The sequence below is a fragment of the Acanthochromis polyacanthus genome, chromosome 21 (assembly GCF_021347895.1).
Source record: "Acanthochromis polyacanthus isolate Apoly-LR-REF ecotype Palm Island chromosome 21, KAUST_Apoly_ChrSc, whole genome shotgun sequence".
NCBI lineage: Eukaryota > Metazoa > Chordata > Actinopteri > Pomacentridae > Acanthochromis > Acanthochromis polyacanthus.
This window is the reverse complement of record NC_067133.1, coordinates 27,571,086-27,586,781: the sequence shown is the minus strand read 5'-3', so window position 1 is coordinate 27,586,781 and position 15,696 is coordinate 27,571,086. Positions and strand designations below refer to the sequence as shown.

Genomic DNA, 15,696 nt, shown 5'->3' with positions numbered 1-15,696 from the left:
TTGATTTTGGTTTCATCTGACCAGAGCACCTTCTTCCACATGTTTGGTGTGTCTCCCAGGTGGCTTGTGGCAAACTTCAAACCAGACTTTTTATGGATATCTTTGAGAAATGGCTTTCTTCTTGCCACTCTTCCATAAAGGCCAGATTTGTGCAGTGTACGACTGATTGTTGTCCTATGGACAGACTCTCCCACCTCAGCTGTAGATCTCTGCAGTTCATCCAGAGTGATCATGGGGCTCTTGGCTGCATCTCTGATCAGTCTTCTCCTTGTTGGAGGTGAAAGTTTAGAGGGACGGCCGGGTCTTGGTAGATTTGCAGTGGTCTGATACTCCTTCCATTTCAATATGATTGCTTGCACAGTGCTCCTTGAGATGTTTAAAGCTTGGGAAATCTTTTTGTATCCAAATCCGGCTTTAAACTTCTCCACAACAGTATCTGGGACCTGCCTGGTGTGTTCCTTGGTCTTCATGATGCTCTCTGCACTTTAAACAGAACCCTGAGACTATCACAGAGCAGGTGCATTTATACGGAGACTTGATTACACACAGGTGGATTCTATTTATCATCATCAGTCATTTAGGACAACATTGGATCATTCAGAGATCCTCACTGAACTTCTGGAGTGAGTTTGCTGCACTGAAAGTAAAGGGGCCGAATAATATTGCACACCCCACTTTTCAGTTTTTTATTTGTTAAAAAGTTTAAAATATCCAGTAAATTTCGTTCCACTTCACGATTGTGTCCCACTTGTTGTTGATTCTTGACAAAAAATTAAAATTTTATATCTTTATGTTGGAGGCCTGAAATGTGGCGAAAGGTTGAAAAGTTCAAGGGGGCCAAAGACTTTCACAAGGCACTGTATATTTTTGAGTTTCCTACCAGCTATATATGTAGTATATTTATTACCAGAGCTGTACATTATAACAGTAAAGTAACCCCCCAAATAAATTCAAATCGCTGTGTACTAGAAGTGATGTAAACAGTATCTATACTACTGTTATTTAAAAAAAAAAACATAATCAGTTGTTAGTTCTCTGAATCAACTGTTAATTTGAGTTTATTTAGTAAAATAAATCACTTTTGTTGCTGGGTTTGGATAGCAAAATAATACATAAAGACATCTGAAATTACACATTTTTTGTCACATTTGAAACTTTGTTGTGGCTGTGAGTGTAACTACTAAGAATTTGATCTGTTTGTTTTTGAACTAACACTGCTATCCAACAATTCAAATTTAGTTGCGACGTCACACACACACTGCATTGTGGCTTATTTACAGTTCCACGCTGTTTTTTCCTTGTTGTTTGCAATGTTTGAGGTTTTTCTTGTAAATAACTGCATCGATGAAAATTTTAATCATAAAAACAGTAAAAAAAAATGTCCTCAAATAACTACGTTTCAGAGCACAACATGTACTTTATGTTGTATGAATCAAATAGAAACGTCCTTCATAGTTCAACACAGAAGGTTGGCCAAGTCCAGTGCAGGTCTTTCCTGTTTGTCAGGAGGAATTATTATTATTATTATTATTATTATTGTTAATAATAATAATAATAATAATGACAATAGTAATAATGATGATAATCGTAATATATTTATATTATGTTACTGATTATTTTAAAATGTATTTATTTTATTGTTCTTTTTATTCCCATTTACCCATTATTTATTTACATATTTATTTTACTTTGCAAGTAATTTGCAAAGTAATAATTTGCTATTACTACTCTTATTTTTAGCATTGTGTTCATAGTTTTTACCTTCTACTTTATTTTATTCCACTTGGTCTTTTTTTTTCCCTGGATGTGACATTTTATTATTTCATCTGGAGTTTTTATACTAATTTATTTTCAGCATCTTTTACCAAGCTTGGACTGACCAGCCTTCTCTTGTTCCATGTTCTTCTTGAGTTTCCTTCTTTTTTATGCCCTGTCTGTAAAGCAATTTGTAAACTCTATTTTCTTAATGAGTGCTACAGAAGTGAAATTACTCCAGTCATTACTGTTGTTGTTATTGTTGTTGTTGTTTTTCTTCTTCTTCTTCTTCTTCTTCTTCTTCTTCTTATTTTTATTATTATTACTTAAACAGTAATCCTGCCAGAAACAAAAATAATTAAAACTGCTATGTGAATGCTTTGAAAAACTCTTCCCCACAAGCTGACTGTGTGTTTCTACAATATCAGTAATTCAGGTAAACACACAACCATGAACTGTACCTGTGTTGGAAAAAATCCATTTAAATCCACACAGAAAAACTGCCATGTTTTAATGTAAAGACAATGTCAGAATTTAGAAATATTTGAATACACATCAAATTCTGACATCTAAAATGAGGAAGAAATGTTTATGATCCTGTCATGGTTACTCTTAGGCTTTGAGGATGTGTGGATATTGAAGAAAACACCCGTTGACACTGTTGCTTTTATAAAATATAATATATTGGTCAGACAGAGACTGTCTGGGAGGGATTAGCCAAATGAACCTCTCTGAACAACAACCGGAGGTCACTTTAATATGCTATGGACAAGAAGGTCAAGTATGAGGTCACCACAAATGGTTTCTGCCCAAAGACCAAAATAGGAAACAGAGGGCCCCTTCAATCATCCTCCTCGACACAGAGGCCCCAAAGAGCCCCATCGGACAACCTCCTGAAGATTGGGACCCTTATTTGGACACAACATCGAACCCTTCTGAACAGTCAAGAGCAGACAAAGCACATTCCATTGTAGACAGTTGAAAGCAGATGAAGTGCATTCCATTCTACTAACTATATTAAGTAACACGTTTCAGGTCAGATACTACAATCCTGAATCATTTCTTGGTAAAAATGATGAAGATCAGTGACTCAGTTTGTTCTGAAGATCAGATGTCCTTCTGTTGTTTCCATCCACTGAAGTAACATTCAGATGACACTCAACACTTGATCCACTCATCAATGTCTTGTTCAAGTAAACCAACTTTCAGTCTCTTGTTATTAATCTGACTGCGTTTAAAGGATCCAGCAGAACAATAAGTCCCTCCAGGAACTCGCAATGTTGCGATTGCGCGAATTCACGTGAAATCAACCAATCTCCGCGAATTTTGCGCAGCCTTGCAATTTTGTCCAATCACCGCAACTTTCCCACAATTTTGGCCATGAGTTTCACCAATCATAGCAGCTCACAGCGCAAACGTAATGCACGTACGTCACCGAATTCACTTCCTTGTTTATGGTTTGAAGATGCAGATGTGTGATACTAATGTCTCTCTTTAACCAATAAAAACGACTGCTGAAGTCTGTGATAAACAATTAATCCCCTCATGTTCTTCACCAAAGCCGATGCGAAGATGTTTTACACCCGTGGAATATTGTGGTGGAATACAAAAAAAGAAAAGAAAATCATTGATTGATACACACTTTAAAAAAAAACAAAACACACACACACACACACACACACACACGAAACATATTAGAATGGCTGAAATGAGTGGACAACAGACCAGACAAATCACCATGATGGAATCTGTTGCATCCAGATCCGTTAGAGCACTGAAAGAATGAGGTAAATTAGATTAATTATTCCACCAAAGAGCACGGCGGAGTTATGTGTCCCACAGTACTCAAAAACAGACTCAGAGATTTAAATGAAGTTTTCAGGGTTGGTCAGAAATGACACAAGGACCAAATGATTAGACTTAGGCAGTGATACCGCTTAAAGTTTGGATCCACAGATTTGTTAAGGATTCATAGCGGCACTGCATCTGATAGCGGCACGGTAACCATGGCAACAAGTGAACGCTACCTCAGCGGTCTGCTGACAATCACATGATTGTGATCCTACAACAAATCTACCACTGTGGACATATCGGAAATGATACAAAGAACAACTAATTCAATTGTGGGGGTTTCTGAGTCCCATCAGTTCGCCCCCTGCATAGTTAGGTCACATCATATTAAACCAGTATCTGCTGCTGCTAATGTCCCACCATGGTGTGCCAGCTTGTGTAAATGAGTTGGAACGTTAAGTAATTAATTCCGGAATAAATATTGTCAATTACAGTGTTGAAACATGTTCTACAAGCTGGAAAACAGCTTGTTGGCAAATGTCACTTATCTCTCGCAATTTTATCTCAACAAATAGGCTTAAAACATTGCAACTTTTAACGCAATTTTTTTAGAAAAGCTGCCGCGAATTCAGGCATTTTCGGCCGCAACAATCACGAAAAACGCCCCCGAAATCCTGGAGGGACTGAACAACGATCACTAAGTAGCTTTGGGACAGCTGGAAAAATAGAATCAGAACTGGGTTTAAGTGTCAGAAATCGCATTATTATCCTGAGCAATCTGAAGAAACAATCAAGCATACAGATACTGATATTGTCTTCCATAGTTATGGATAAGTAGTCACATCACATGAAATAAAGTGTTACACTCCATGAGCTCCTCCCTCATGATGTCCTGATGCAAATCTCCAGTCTGTCCAGTGTACTTCTGTCCTGCTGACTGATCTTGTTCTTTGTATGGAGCATCAGAGGTCACATCTCCACACTCAGGATGATCAACACACTCACTCTGCTGCTGGTTGCTCTCTCTCTGTCCTGTGAGTTCTCCTGATAACTTGACATGAGAAAACATCAAGCCATCAGTGATTCCAGAAAACTTGTGTGATAACTGTGTGACTTTCTTGTGTGGTTCCTCTCTGCTTTCATCTCATCAGGTTGTACAGGTCAGAGGATGGAGTCTATTCCTTCCAGTTCAGTGGTGAAACGTCCTGGAGAGACTCTCAGTCTGTCCTGCAGAGGATCTGGATTCACATTTAGTGACTATGGCATGCACTGGATCAGACAACCTGCAGGAAAAGGACTGAAATGGTTGGGGGCTGTCTGGTACGATGCAAGCAAAACAGTTTATGCCAGCAGTGTTCAAGGACGTATTGAAATCAGAAAAGATAACAGCAACAGCATGACGTATCTGAGACTGTCCAACTTACAGCCAGAGGACTCTGCAGTTTATTACTGTGCAAGAGACACACAGTGACACAAATGATCAGTAGACCTGAACAAAAACCCCTCAGTGTCTGAACACTTGTAACATGAAGCCACCAGAGGAGGAGCCCTCAGACCAGGAATGAATTCAGACCAGTTCACTGTTCAAGAAAACAGCAGCTTATTTATCAATGAAAATGTAAACAACAACAACAACAACAACAACAACAAAAACAAATGATAACAAGCCATTATATAAGTTTTTAACAATAATATTAACTAACACTATGAAGCCTTATAGTGTCTGAGGACAGCAGAGCTCTCATTATTTTACCTTTAACATCATATTTTCTGTGTATTTTGAATTAGATGCACATTTTACATTAATGTATATTTATAAAGTCACAAATAATCATGATTGGCACAAAGAAAACATCGTCTTATGTTTTGGCAAAGGTCAGGTTTTGTTGGTTTACAACTTGAAGTAAAATTTAGAAAAACTTCAAACTCCTTGTAAGAACAGATCAATGCCAAATGTAGCTGTAAAATCTGATTGTAGAGAAAAAGAAAAACCTTTTAGTTTAGTGCAAAGTTTATGTTTCTCATCATCATTTTGACTGACTCACATCCATTTAATATCATATTACATGTTTTGTCCTGAATTTGTTCTTCATGATCACAATATCAGCAGTTTTCTTCATTGTTGTTCCTGCTGAAGTTCTCTTTCTCTGGCTTCATGAAAATGGAACAACTTACCAACAGTTTAAAGTATAAAGTTAACAGTATAAAATGTGTTTAATACAGCAAACTGTGTTTTTTGTTGTTCATCTTTACATGATGCAGACGTGAACAACCAACTACACAATGTGTTTGTCAACCTTATACACAAACTAAAGTGAAACATGGACAACAGGACATTTGATGAATGGTTCTTCTACAGTAAACATTCATTCATTTATTGTCCAGTTTCAGTCACTGAGAGTCCAGTCAGTGATAGTTAAATATTGTCCTTCCTGTGAGGAGGAGTCCATGCAAAACACAAATGTCTTCTACTTCTGTGACTGCAGTGAGGATGACAGAGAACAGTGGACTCACAGTTTAACATGATGGATTGTAGGACAGCTCTGCTGCTTTTAACTCTCTGCTGGACAGGTGAACATTTTCACTGATATTGATGTGACAGCTTTTCATTTGTGCCACCAGTGTACTACATTACATGCATTGTTTTCTGGTTTAACAGGTGTTGATGGTCAGACTCTGACACAATCTGGATCAGCAGTTAAAAGACCTGGAGAATCCCACACACTGATCTGTACATATTCAGGATTTGGTGGTAATTATGATAATGCTTGGATCAGACAGGCTCCTGGAAAAGGCCTGGAGTGGATCAATTACATTAACTGGGATGGTAGCTACAAATCCTACTCTCAGTCAGTCCAAGGCCGGTTCACCGTCTCCAGTGACAACAACGTACAGCAGCTGTATCTGCAGATGAACAGTCTGAAGACTGAAGATTCTGCTGTTTATTATTGTGCTCGATACACACAGTGACTAAAGTTGTGTTAGCAGCTGTACAAAAACCTACAGCAGTCATCTCTTCATATTGAACAGCCCAAGTATTTTTTAGATGTTTTCTATCATATAGTTTGTTTTACTTTTACTGTATTTTTTCATGTCTCTTGCTATATTATGCAGATCTGTTTCCATTTGTTCCTGAGAAAAACACATAAAAACTGTAAATATTAAAACCATTACAACTTCATTTTTGCTGAAACTAAACTACAAATACAATTAATTTCATAAGTTGTGTTGTGTAATGAAAGATAATAAATTCTGGGATAAAGCTCGTTTGATTTTGGAAAACTAAACATCTTATCATGTGTGTCTTCATCTCTTAGTTGCTCTTTTCTTTATAGTCTTCTACTATTATTTCCTATTTTTGTGCTTTTACACTATTTGCAGGATCCTGATTGCTGCAGCTTCAGTGTAGAAAGCAAATACAGTGTAAACAGAATGTGAATGACTAAATTAATCAATGAAAGGTGCCATGAAAGAAATGTTTTACTCACATTTTGAAGGTTTCCTGAATTCAATTCAATTCAATTCAATTCAATTCAATTCAATTCAATTTTATTTAAATAGCATCAATTACAGTCAAATTGTCTCAAGATGCTTTACAGAACCCATATGCCTGACCCCCAGAGCAAGCCCAAAGGCGACAGTAGCAAGGAAAACACCCTTTTAACAGGGAAAAAACCTCGAGCAGAACCCAGCTCTATATAGGGTTCTGCTTGAGAGGGACAGAGGAGGGCAAGGGGAAGGGATGGAAGAAGAGGGAGGGGTGGGAAAGCAAGGAAAATACAACACACATTTGGATACATGTATGACAAGATATGTGACTCAAAGTATAAGCTAACATTGAAAACTGACTCATAGTTTACTCTTATGATGTACGGCTCTGACATTAAACATACTCCATATATAGCTAGCAGTAAAATTCAAACAGTATGTAAGTTAGCATAACAAGTATAGTGAAGGCAATGCAGAGTTGACTGGTGGAAAAGGGGAGTTTGAAGCAGAGGGCTGGAGGAAGGTCAGCAGCAGCATCCCACAGTGGACATGATGGAGACTGGACCAGCTGGTGGAACATCAGCCGCAGATCTGAAGCATCCAGCTCTGGGACCAGGGACACTCGGAGAAATAACACAGGGGCAAACAGAGTGAATGTACTGCAATAATGGTATACATATTAAATGTAAAGGTAGATAGAGAAGGGCTCAGTGCATCAAGAGAAGTCCCCCAGCAGCCTATAGGCCTATAGCAGCATGACTAGGGGCAGAACGAAGGGATGTCCAAGAGGGAGTCAGCTGTGCAAATGAAGAAACAAGCCGAACCCCTGTGGGTCACCCAGTCAGCCCTAACTATAAGATTTGTCAAAAAGGAACGTCGCCTGGTCTTAAAAATAGAGAGGGTATCTGCCTCCCGACCCCAAACTGGTGAGCATGTTCCACAGGAGAGGCGCCTGATAACTGAAGGCTCTGCCTCCCATTCTACTTTTAGAAATTCTAGGAACAACAAGTAAGCCTGCAGCTTGAGAGCGAAGAGTTCTACTAGGATAATATGGTACTATCAGATCTTGCGCATGTTGTAACAATATTTGGAAGATCATTTATGAATATCGAAAATAGCAAAGGACCAAGTGTGGAGCCTTGAGGTACTCCTTTTCAACTATGCTTTTATCGGATTGAGCACCATTAAAAATAACATACTGTTTCCTATTATGAAGATAAGAACTAAACCATAAGACTGCATCAGTATTAAGACCTATTGCATAAAGCTTATCAAGAAGCAAATAGTGGTCAACTAAATCAAATGCTTTGGACAAATCTAAAAAAATTGATCCCACAAACTGATTAGGATCAGAGGATGAGAATAAATCATTAACAAATTTCATCAAGGCTGTGATGGTTGAGAAACCAGATCTAAATCCAGACTGAATAGGGTATAAAATGTTACATGAATTAATGAACTGATATAACTGGTTAAATATATTTTTTTTCAAATACTTTGGCTACAGAACAAATAATTTAATTTGAAACAGCTTGGTATAAAAATGCTTTTTTTAAGTGCATCAGTTCTTAGCCGAGGCAAAGAAAAGGTAGTTAGTTTGACTGAAGAAGATGATCAGAAAGGGGAAATGTCTTCAATCTACAACATCAGATAAAACATTGATTAATGACATGATGTGGTGAGATGGACTCTGAGATGACAAAGAAGCAGTTTGAACAAATGCTTGTCACTGATCACAATAACACAGTAGATTATCTATAATACTGTAAAGGCTTTAAGAGGCTGCCTGTTCTGCTCAAACAGAATACTAGCTCACAGTGTGCAGCAGTAGGTGTAGTACAGAAAATATGGAAATAACTAGATGAATACATAAACACTGCTGTTAAAAACTAAACAAGTAAAAAGACTTCACTCATATTTTTTAATCTGTTAAACAGCATATGTGTCAAAAATGTGTCTTAAAGATTTGAAAGCATGATTAATACACTGTTAATATGTCCTAAATAAAGCAGTGATCCCGGGAGTCTGCATGGGCCCATTTATCATAATTATTCCAAATTTCATTTCTAAAAATGATAGTTTTCTGTGTTTATGATAAACATTTATAAATGCAGTATGAACATATTAGCATTAACAGTAAAAACAAACTCATTTCTAAAAAAATTATGTGAAATTGTGTGAAATCTAAGTATCATATAAAGCAGACGTGTTCCAGACATGTTCTAAGCTGCACATACATCAGTCAGACCCTCTGATTGGCTCCACTTACTCTGATGCTTCATATGTTGGATTCTATGCAAACTCAGTGGCCTCCTTTGTTACTCAGCTATAAAAACTTCTCATCAGACTGCAGAGTGGAGTTCACAGCAGCACAGGTTCACCATAAACCATGTTTGTGTTTGCTCTGTTTCTGCTCTTTGCAGCTGGACGTGAGTCTCTTATAACATCTGTATATTTGTCATCATCAGCAGTTCTTCTTTTACAATACAAACTGATAAATTGACACAATGCTGTTTCTTGTTTTAACAGGTGTGAAGTGTGAACAGTTGACTCAGCCACAATCTGTGACTGTGCAGCCAGGTCAACGTCTCTCCATCACCTGTCAGGTCTCTTATTCTGTGAGCAGCTACTGGACACACTGGATCAGACAACCTGAAGGAAAAGGACTGGAGTGGATTGGAATGGCAGCTGCTGGATACACAACATACTACAAAGACTCACTCAAAAGCAAATTCAGCCTTTCCACTGATTCTTCCAGCAACAGAGTGACTATAAATGGACAAAATATTCAGCCTGAAGACTCTGCTGTGTATTACTGTGCCAGAGACACACAGTGACACAAATGATCAGTAGACCTGAACAAAAACCCCTCAGTGTCTGAACACTTGTAACATGAAGCCACCAGAGGAGGAGCCCTCAGACCAGGAATGAATTCAGATCAGTTCACTGTGAAAGAAATAAACAGCTAATTTATCAATAAAAATGTAAAACAAGACGACATTACTCATCATAATTTGCAATAATATTATTGACTAATACTATGAAGCCTTATGTATAGTGTTGTTGGAGCTACTTGAGTACAGTGTTTGAGGACAGAACAGCTCTCATTAGTTCACCTTTACCATGATATATTCTGTGTATTTTGAATTGTATGCATACACTTTATATTGGTGTCTATTTTTAAAGTCACGAATAATTATGATTGGTACAAAGAAAACATAACATCATTCAAGATCACATAATATTCTCAGCTGCTTTCTTCACTGCTGTTCCTGCTGAAGTTCTCTTTCTCTGGCTCTAGATAATGGAACAACTTGTCCAGTGTTAGCAACTGAGAGTCCAATCAGTGATAGTTAAATATTGTCCTTCCTGTGAGGAGGAGTCCATGCAAAACACAAATGTCTTCTACTTATGTGACTGCAGTGAGGATGACAGAGAACAGTGGACTCACAGCAGGCACGTGCAGGGGGGGGGGGGGGGGGGCTGGGGGGGCTGAAGCACCTGCCCCTTTTGCATCTGATGCCCAAAGTGCCCTTTTGTCAAAGTTTTTTTTTTTTAAGTGTGTGTGTGTGTGTGTGTGTGTGTGTGTGTGTGTGTGTGTGTGTGTGTGTGTGTGTGTGTGTGTGTGTGTGTGTGTGTGTGTGTGAAAATCTGTGTGGTCCAAAATAATAAATAACTCAAACAAACAAAAAAAATAATTCAGGTCTACCCTCAGTCGGTCACATGATCCAGGTAGACGTCAGTCACGGCCCTGACGTGCCCTGACGTGCCCCGAAGTTCACCGTTAGCGCTGCTAATTTAGAAATGGAAGACCCGAAGGAGGACAACCAATGGTCTGGTGCTGCTAATGTTGAAAGGGAAGACTCAAGGAAGGACAACTGATGGTCCGGTGAGTATGTTTTGCAGCGGTACTCGTTTGTGCACGGTGTTTTCTTGAAAGATGACTGACGAAGTAAAGTGAGCATCCTGTGTGTGTGTCTGACTCTAACACACCTCTCATCAGTTATAGTTAGCTAACCATCGCTAGTTAACCACACAGCGTGCTGAGAGGATAAAGTGTGCCAGACTTCTTTTTGTTTCTGTATGTTTCTTTTGTCATGGGCAAAGTGCATCAGAGAGATGTATTATTTTACTGTCAGTGAGCTGCAGTGTGTTTCCTGTGTTTCTCGAGGCAATGAGGCAGAGGTGATGTTATTTCACTGAAACTATGCCATGTACATGTATATTCACTTAATTTTGGACTGGAAATTATTGTATTGCAATATAAATACAACAACAGTAACAATTAGAATTAGAAGAATTTGAATTGTGATTTTCTCAATCTCTCATTTCAACGTGTCAGTATTTGTTTAGAACATTTGTATATGAATGTCTCTCTGTGTGTGTGTGTGTGTGTGTGTGTGTGTGTATACTTATACACACACAAACACACACACACACACACACGCACACAATTAATATATATGATATCCATAAATATAAAATATATAGCTTTTATAACCTTGCTGTCTTGCGCAAAGTGGATAGTCAAATTCAATAAAAGCACAAATCAGTTTAAATACATGATTTCTATATCATTAAATAATTTTTTTCTGCTTTATTATTAGCACTATGAATAATAAAGGGCAGATTATGAATCAACCCCATGGAGTAAATCTGTGGTTATACAGTGTATGTCTTGAAAAGGTATGAAATGTCACTGTGTGTGTGTGTGTGTGTGTGTGTGTGTGTGTGTGTGTGTGTGTGTGTGTGTGTGTGTGTGTGTATATGTGTGTGTGTATCAGATTGTGGTTTATCAATCATATTTCAATTTGCAGAGATGCCTCGTAAGGAGAGGAGGTCGAAAGATAAACAAAAGGAGCTGCGTGAGGCTGCGAAAGGCAGTGGATCACTCACCAGCTGGATCACAAAGAGCACAAAAGGTAAGAATGACACAGGTACAAGCTATTTACATTGCAGAGGTGCTCGGTTAGAGATAACAATATGAAGCACAATTTCAGTGTTGTCGTCCTGTTACATTATCGATCATTGTGTATGGTGGGTTTATTATTGATTAGGTGTAGGAGATGTTAATTCGATCAATCAAGAGCAAATTTTGCCTTGTTTCCAGATGGCCAGGGAGTGAGTCATGACAGGTCAGATGAGGAGACGGAAGGAGAGAAACAGGAAGGGACTGTGCCACAGGAAATCGAGAGTTTGGGAACAGAAAGCCAGGAGGAGATAGAGGCTGGAGGAGAGGTGTCAGGAATTGTTGAGGAGCCTATAGAGAATGTTAATGTAGAGGATGCAGCTAACCAGGAGACAGAGGTTGGAGTGAGAGAGGCAAAGACTGTAGTACAAACGGCACAAACTCTTGAGGTAGAGGGAGCATCAAGCCAAGAGGAGACTGAAGCCAGAGGGAGGCAAAAATTCTCAGGCATACTTGGACTTACCCACCCAAATGATCCTGCCCATGTTCTGCAATTCGACATTAAATATGATGAGGCCTTCATACAGTTTTCTAACAATATTGGACCCTGTCAACCCGCACTCTCATCATTTCCAAAAAATGAGGAGGGGCGGTCATTTCAAAAGAAATGGTTTGAGAATAATCCATGGCTAGAATACTCCCCAAGTCTTAATGCCATGTTTTGTTTTAGCTGCCGTCTTTTTATGAATGATCAAAAATACGCAAGCCGCAAAACCTGGAAAACAGAAGGAGTCAGTCGGTGGAAAAGGGCTCTAGAAAGGATTAAAGAGCACAGTGCCTCAGAATCTCACATGTGTAGTATGGTGAGGTGGAACATTTACAAAAAGAATTCACTGGAGGCAGCTTTCAAAATGGGTGACCATGCACTACAAGCTGCAAAAGACAAGGAAAGAGAAAAAAACAGAGAAATTCTGTCCCGCTTACTAGCCATCAGTCTTTATCTGGCAAGACAGGGTATGCCTTTTAGAGGAGATGATGAAACCCTGTCAAGCCAAAATCGAGGTAACTTCCTTGAGTTGGTGGAGCTTTTTAGCAAATATGACAGTGTAATTAAATTCCACCTGGACGCCATAAAAGAGAAGCAGGGACCAGGTAAACGACCTCCTGTCTCACTCCTCTCCAACAGAAGTCAAAATGATATGATCAAAGCTTTGGCCATATCAGTAAAACAGGTCATCCAAAAAGAAATCCAAGAGAGCAAAACTTTTTCCATTCTCATGGATGAAACTACAGATGCTGCACACACTGAGCAGGTTTCTTTTGTCATCAGATATGTGCATAACATGCAAATCAAGGAGCGCTTTCTGCAGGTGTGCAATGTGCAGGTCACAAGTGGAGATGCTCTTGAAAAGACAGTCATAGCTCTCCTGGAAGAAAATAATCTGAAGTTGGAAAACATCCAATGTACAATGTACCCCGATAAGCGTCCACTGGAGCTGCAGAAGCTGTCAGACACACGGTGGGCTTGCAGAGAAACTGCCCTTCGCACTCTGAGAAAGGTCCTCCCAGCTGTCATGCAGTTTCTTGAGGAAATAACACAGCAAGATCCCCCAAACTCTTCAGCAGGTGATGCAATGATCCTTCTCAAGAGCATCAACTTTGAATTCTTCCTGTGTCTGGAGATCACCTGTCCAATCTTCCAGATGACTGCAATGGCTTCTGATGCTTTGCAACAGAAAGACATAGACCTGGCTGCAGCATACAAAATTGTTGATGGAGTTTTTCAGAGGCTGGCCCACACCAGAACAGAGGAAGAGTTTGAAAACATGTATCAACAGGCTACAGAGAAGGCTGCATCAGTGGGCCTGGACCCGCCAAATGAGATTCCTGGTCAAGCTAGGAGGAGGAAAATGCCAGCAAAGTTCAAGGTCATTGCCACAGCAGCTACTGCTGACCACACTTTCCCTACTTTGCAAGACTACTACCGTGTTAAAGTGTATTACGCTTTTGTGGACATGATGACACAAGAGCTTCAGAGACGCTTTAAAGGAGAAGATAACTCAACATGGGAAATCTTGAATGCCCTCCACTGCCTGACAGTCCCAGAGAACTGGAAAACAACAAAAATTCCAACAGAGGCACTGCAAGCTCTGAAGAAACTCTGCCAGTTCTACAACATTGAAGAAGAAGACAAACTGCAGACAGAGCTTAAGGTCTTCCATATGTCATACTCATGCCCCTCACCAGTCAGTGTAGCATCTCTTCTTTCAGTGGTCAGAGAAAACAATGCACATCTGGTTTTCCCTAACTTGACTGAGCTGCTGAAGACATACGGCACACTTCCAGTGTCTACAGCAACTGTGGAACGCTCTTTCTCAAAACTGAAGCTGGTGAAAACAAAACTTCGCACCCTTTGCACAGAAGAGAGGTTGTCAGAGCTTCTTCTGCTGGCAATTGAGAAGGATATTCCAATCAACCACAGTGAGGTCATTGACATTTTTCAGGGCATGGGCAACAGGAAGTTGCTGTTATAACTGCAACAAAGAAAAACACAACTTTGTGATGTGTAAAAAGAAACCACAGACCCAGACAAGCACACACACATCCCTCCTCTATTCTCTATATCTCATTATAAATGTTCCCTTTTCAGTTTAATAAATTATTATTATTATAGCATTTCTTGTTGGAATCATGTTTGTGTTTTGAGGTTGGAAAACAAAAATAAAGTTTTGAAATTAAAATAAAGAGGTGTCACAATTGTTTAATTTTTGTCCTCCAGTTTTATTTTAACTAAAAAACAAGGACTCTAGGAAGAGCAGCCACAGTTACAGTCCAGTGTCTAATGGGGATCTAAATTCAACTTCATACATTATCTTCCAATGTCCTAAATTAATGCACAGCTTGAATTATGGCTTTGTGGATATAGACTGTACCTTCACCTCTCCTTTATTCTGGTCCCCCATTAATGTTCCCCTTTCAGTTTATGAATGAGCAAATAGTTCTGTTTAGTTCAAACAGTCAGCCTGGCTGCAGCCTCTCAGCAGGAGTCTCCGACAAACAGTCAGCAGTATGGTAGGTCACAGTCAGCCATTTTCAATGTCAGTTATCTTTGCATCTTCTCATGATGAGAAAACACTTGTTTAATCAGCTACGATCTCTCCCATGTTTTTTTTTTAGTGTCTACAGTCTCAGATCAATACAGCCCACCTCCAGCAGTGTCATCATCAGTAGCAGCAGCCTCCTCACCAACCCCTTCAACAAAAGCTGTTCAATGAACCCCATCAGGTCAAACACAGACTGCCTCCTAACAAAGATATGAGGTGTGTCGTATGTTGTGATTTTATGTTTCATTCTTTAAGAATATCTGCTGCTACAATTCACCCAGGTATATTGTAGGTATGTTTATGGTGTTTCAAATTCGTGCTCCATGTGCCCCCCTTTGAACTTTGAGCACCTGCCCCTCCAAAGGTCTCTGCACGGCCCTGACTCACAGTTTAACATGATGGATTGTAGGACAGCTCTGCTGCTTTTAACTCTCTGCTGGACAGGTGAACATTTTCACTGATATTGATGTGACAGCTTTTCATTTGTGCCACCAGTGTACAACATTACATGCATTGTTTTCTGGTTTAACAGGTGTTGATGGTCAGACTCTGACAGAATCTGGATCAGCAGTTAAAAGACCTGGAGAATCCCACAGACTGACCTGTACAGGATCTGGATTCACATTCAGCGACTATGACATGAACTGG

The 15,696-nt window shown here is 39.3% G+C and overlaps 1 protein-coding gene and 1 long non-coding RNA gene across 2 annotated transcripts in view; both read left to right on the top strand.

Annotated features, from left to right (window-relative positions):
* LOC127531524 (uncharacterized) overlaps positions 1–10,030 on the top strand; it is a 36,918-nt gene extending 26,888 nt beyond the window's left edge. Inside the window, exon 3 of the long non-coding RNA XR_007938660.1 lies at positions 9,565–10,030. This is a non-coding gene — a long non-coding RNA (uncharacterized LOC127531524). The remainder of the gene's footprint in view (positions 1–9,564) is intronic.
* A 3,199-nt stretch (positions 10,031–13,229) lies between these two features.
* LOC127531522 (zinc finger MYM-type protein 1-like) lies at positions 13,230–15,696 on the top strand. Its single transcript, XM_051941061.1, has 2 exons — positions 13,230–15,492; positions 15,581–15,696. Exon 1 carries the CDS (start codon positions 13,288–13,290, stop codon positions 14,476–14,478), a length of 1,191 nt encoding a protein of 396 aa, XP_051797021.1. The 5' UTR covers positions 13,230–13,287; the 3' UTR covers positions 14,479–15,492; positions 15,581–15,696.

Coding starts and splice junctions, on each gene's coding strand:
- LOC127531522 (XM_051941061.1), top strand. CDS start 13,288: ATGCAAATCAAGGAGCGCTTTCTGCAGGTGTGCAATGTGCAGGTCACA.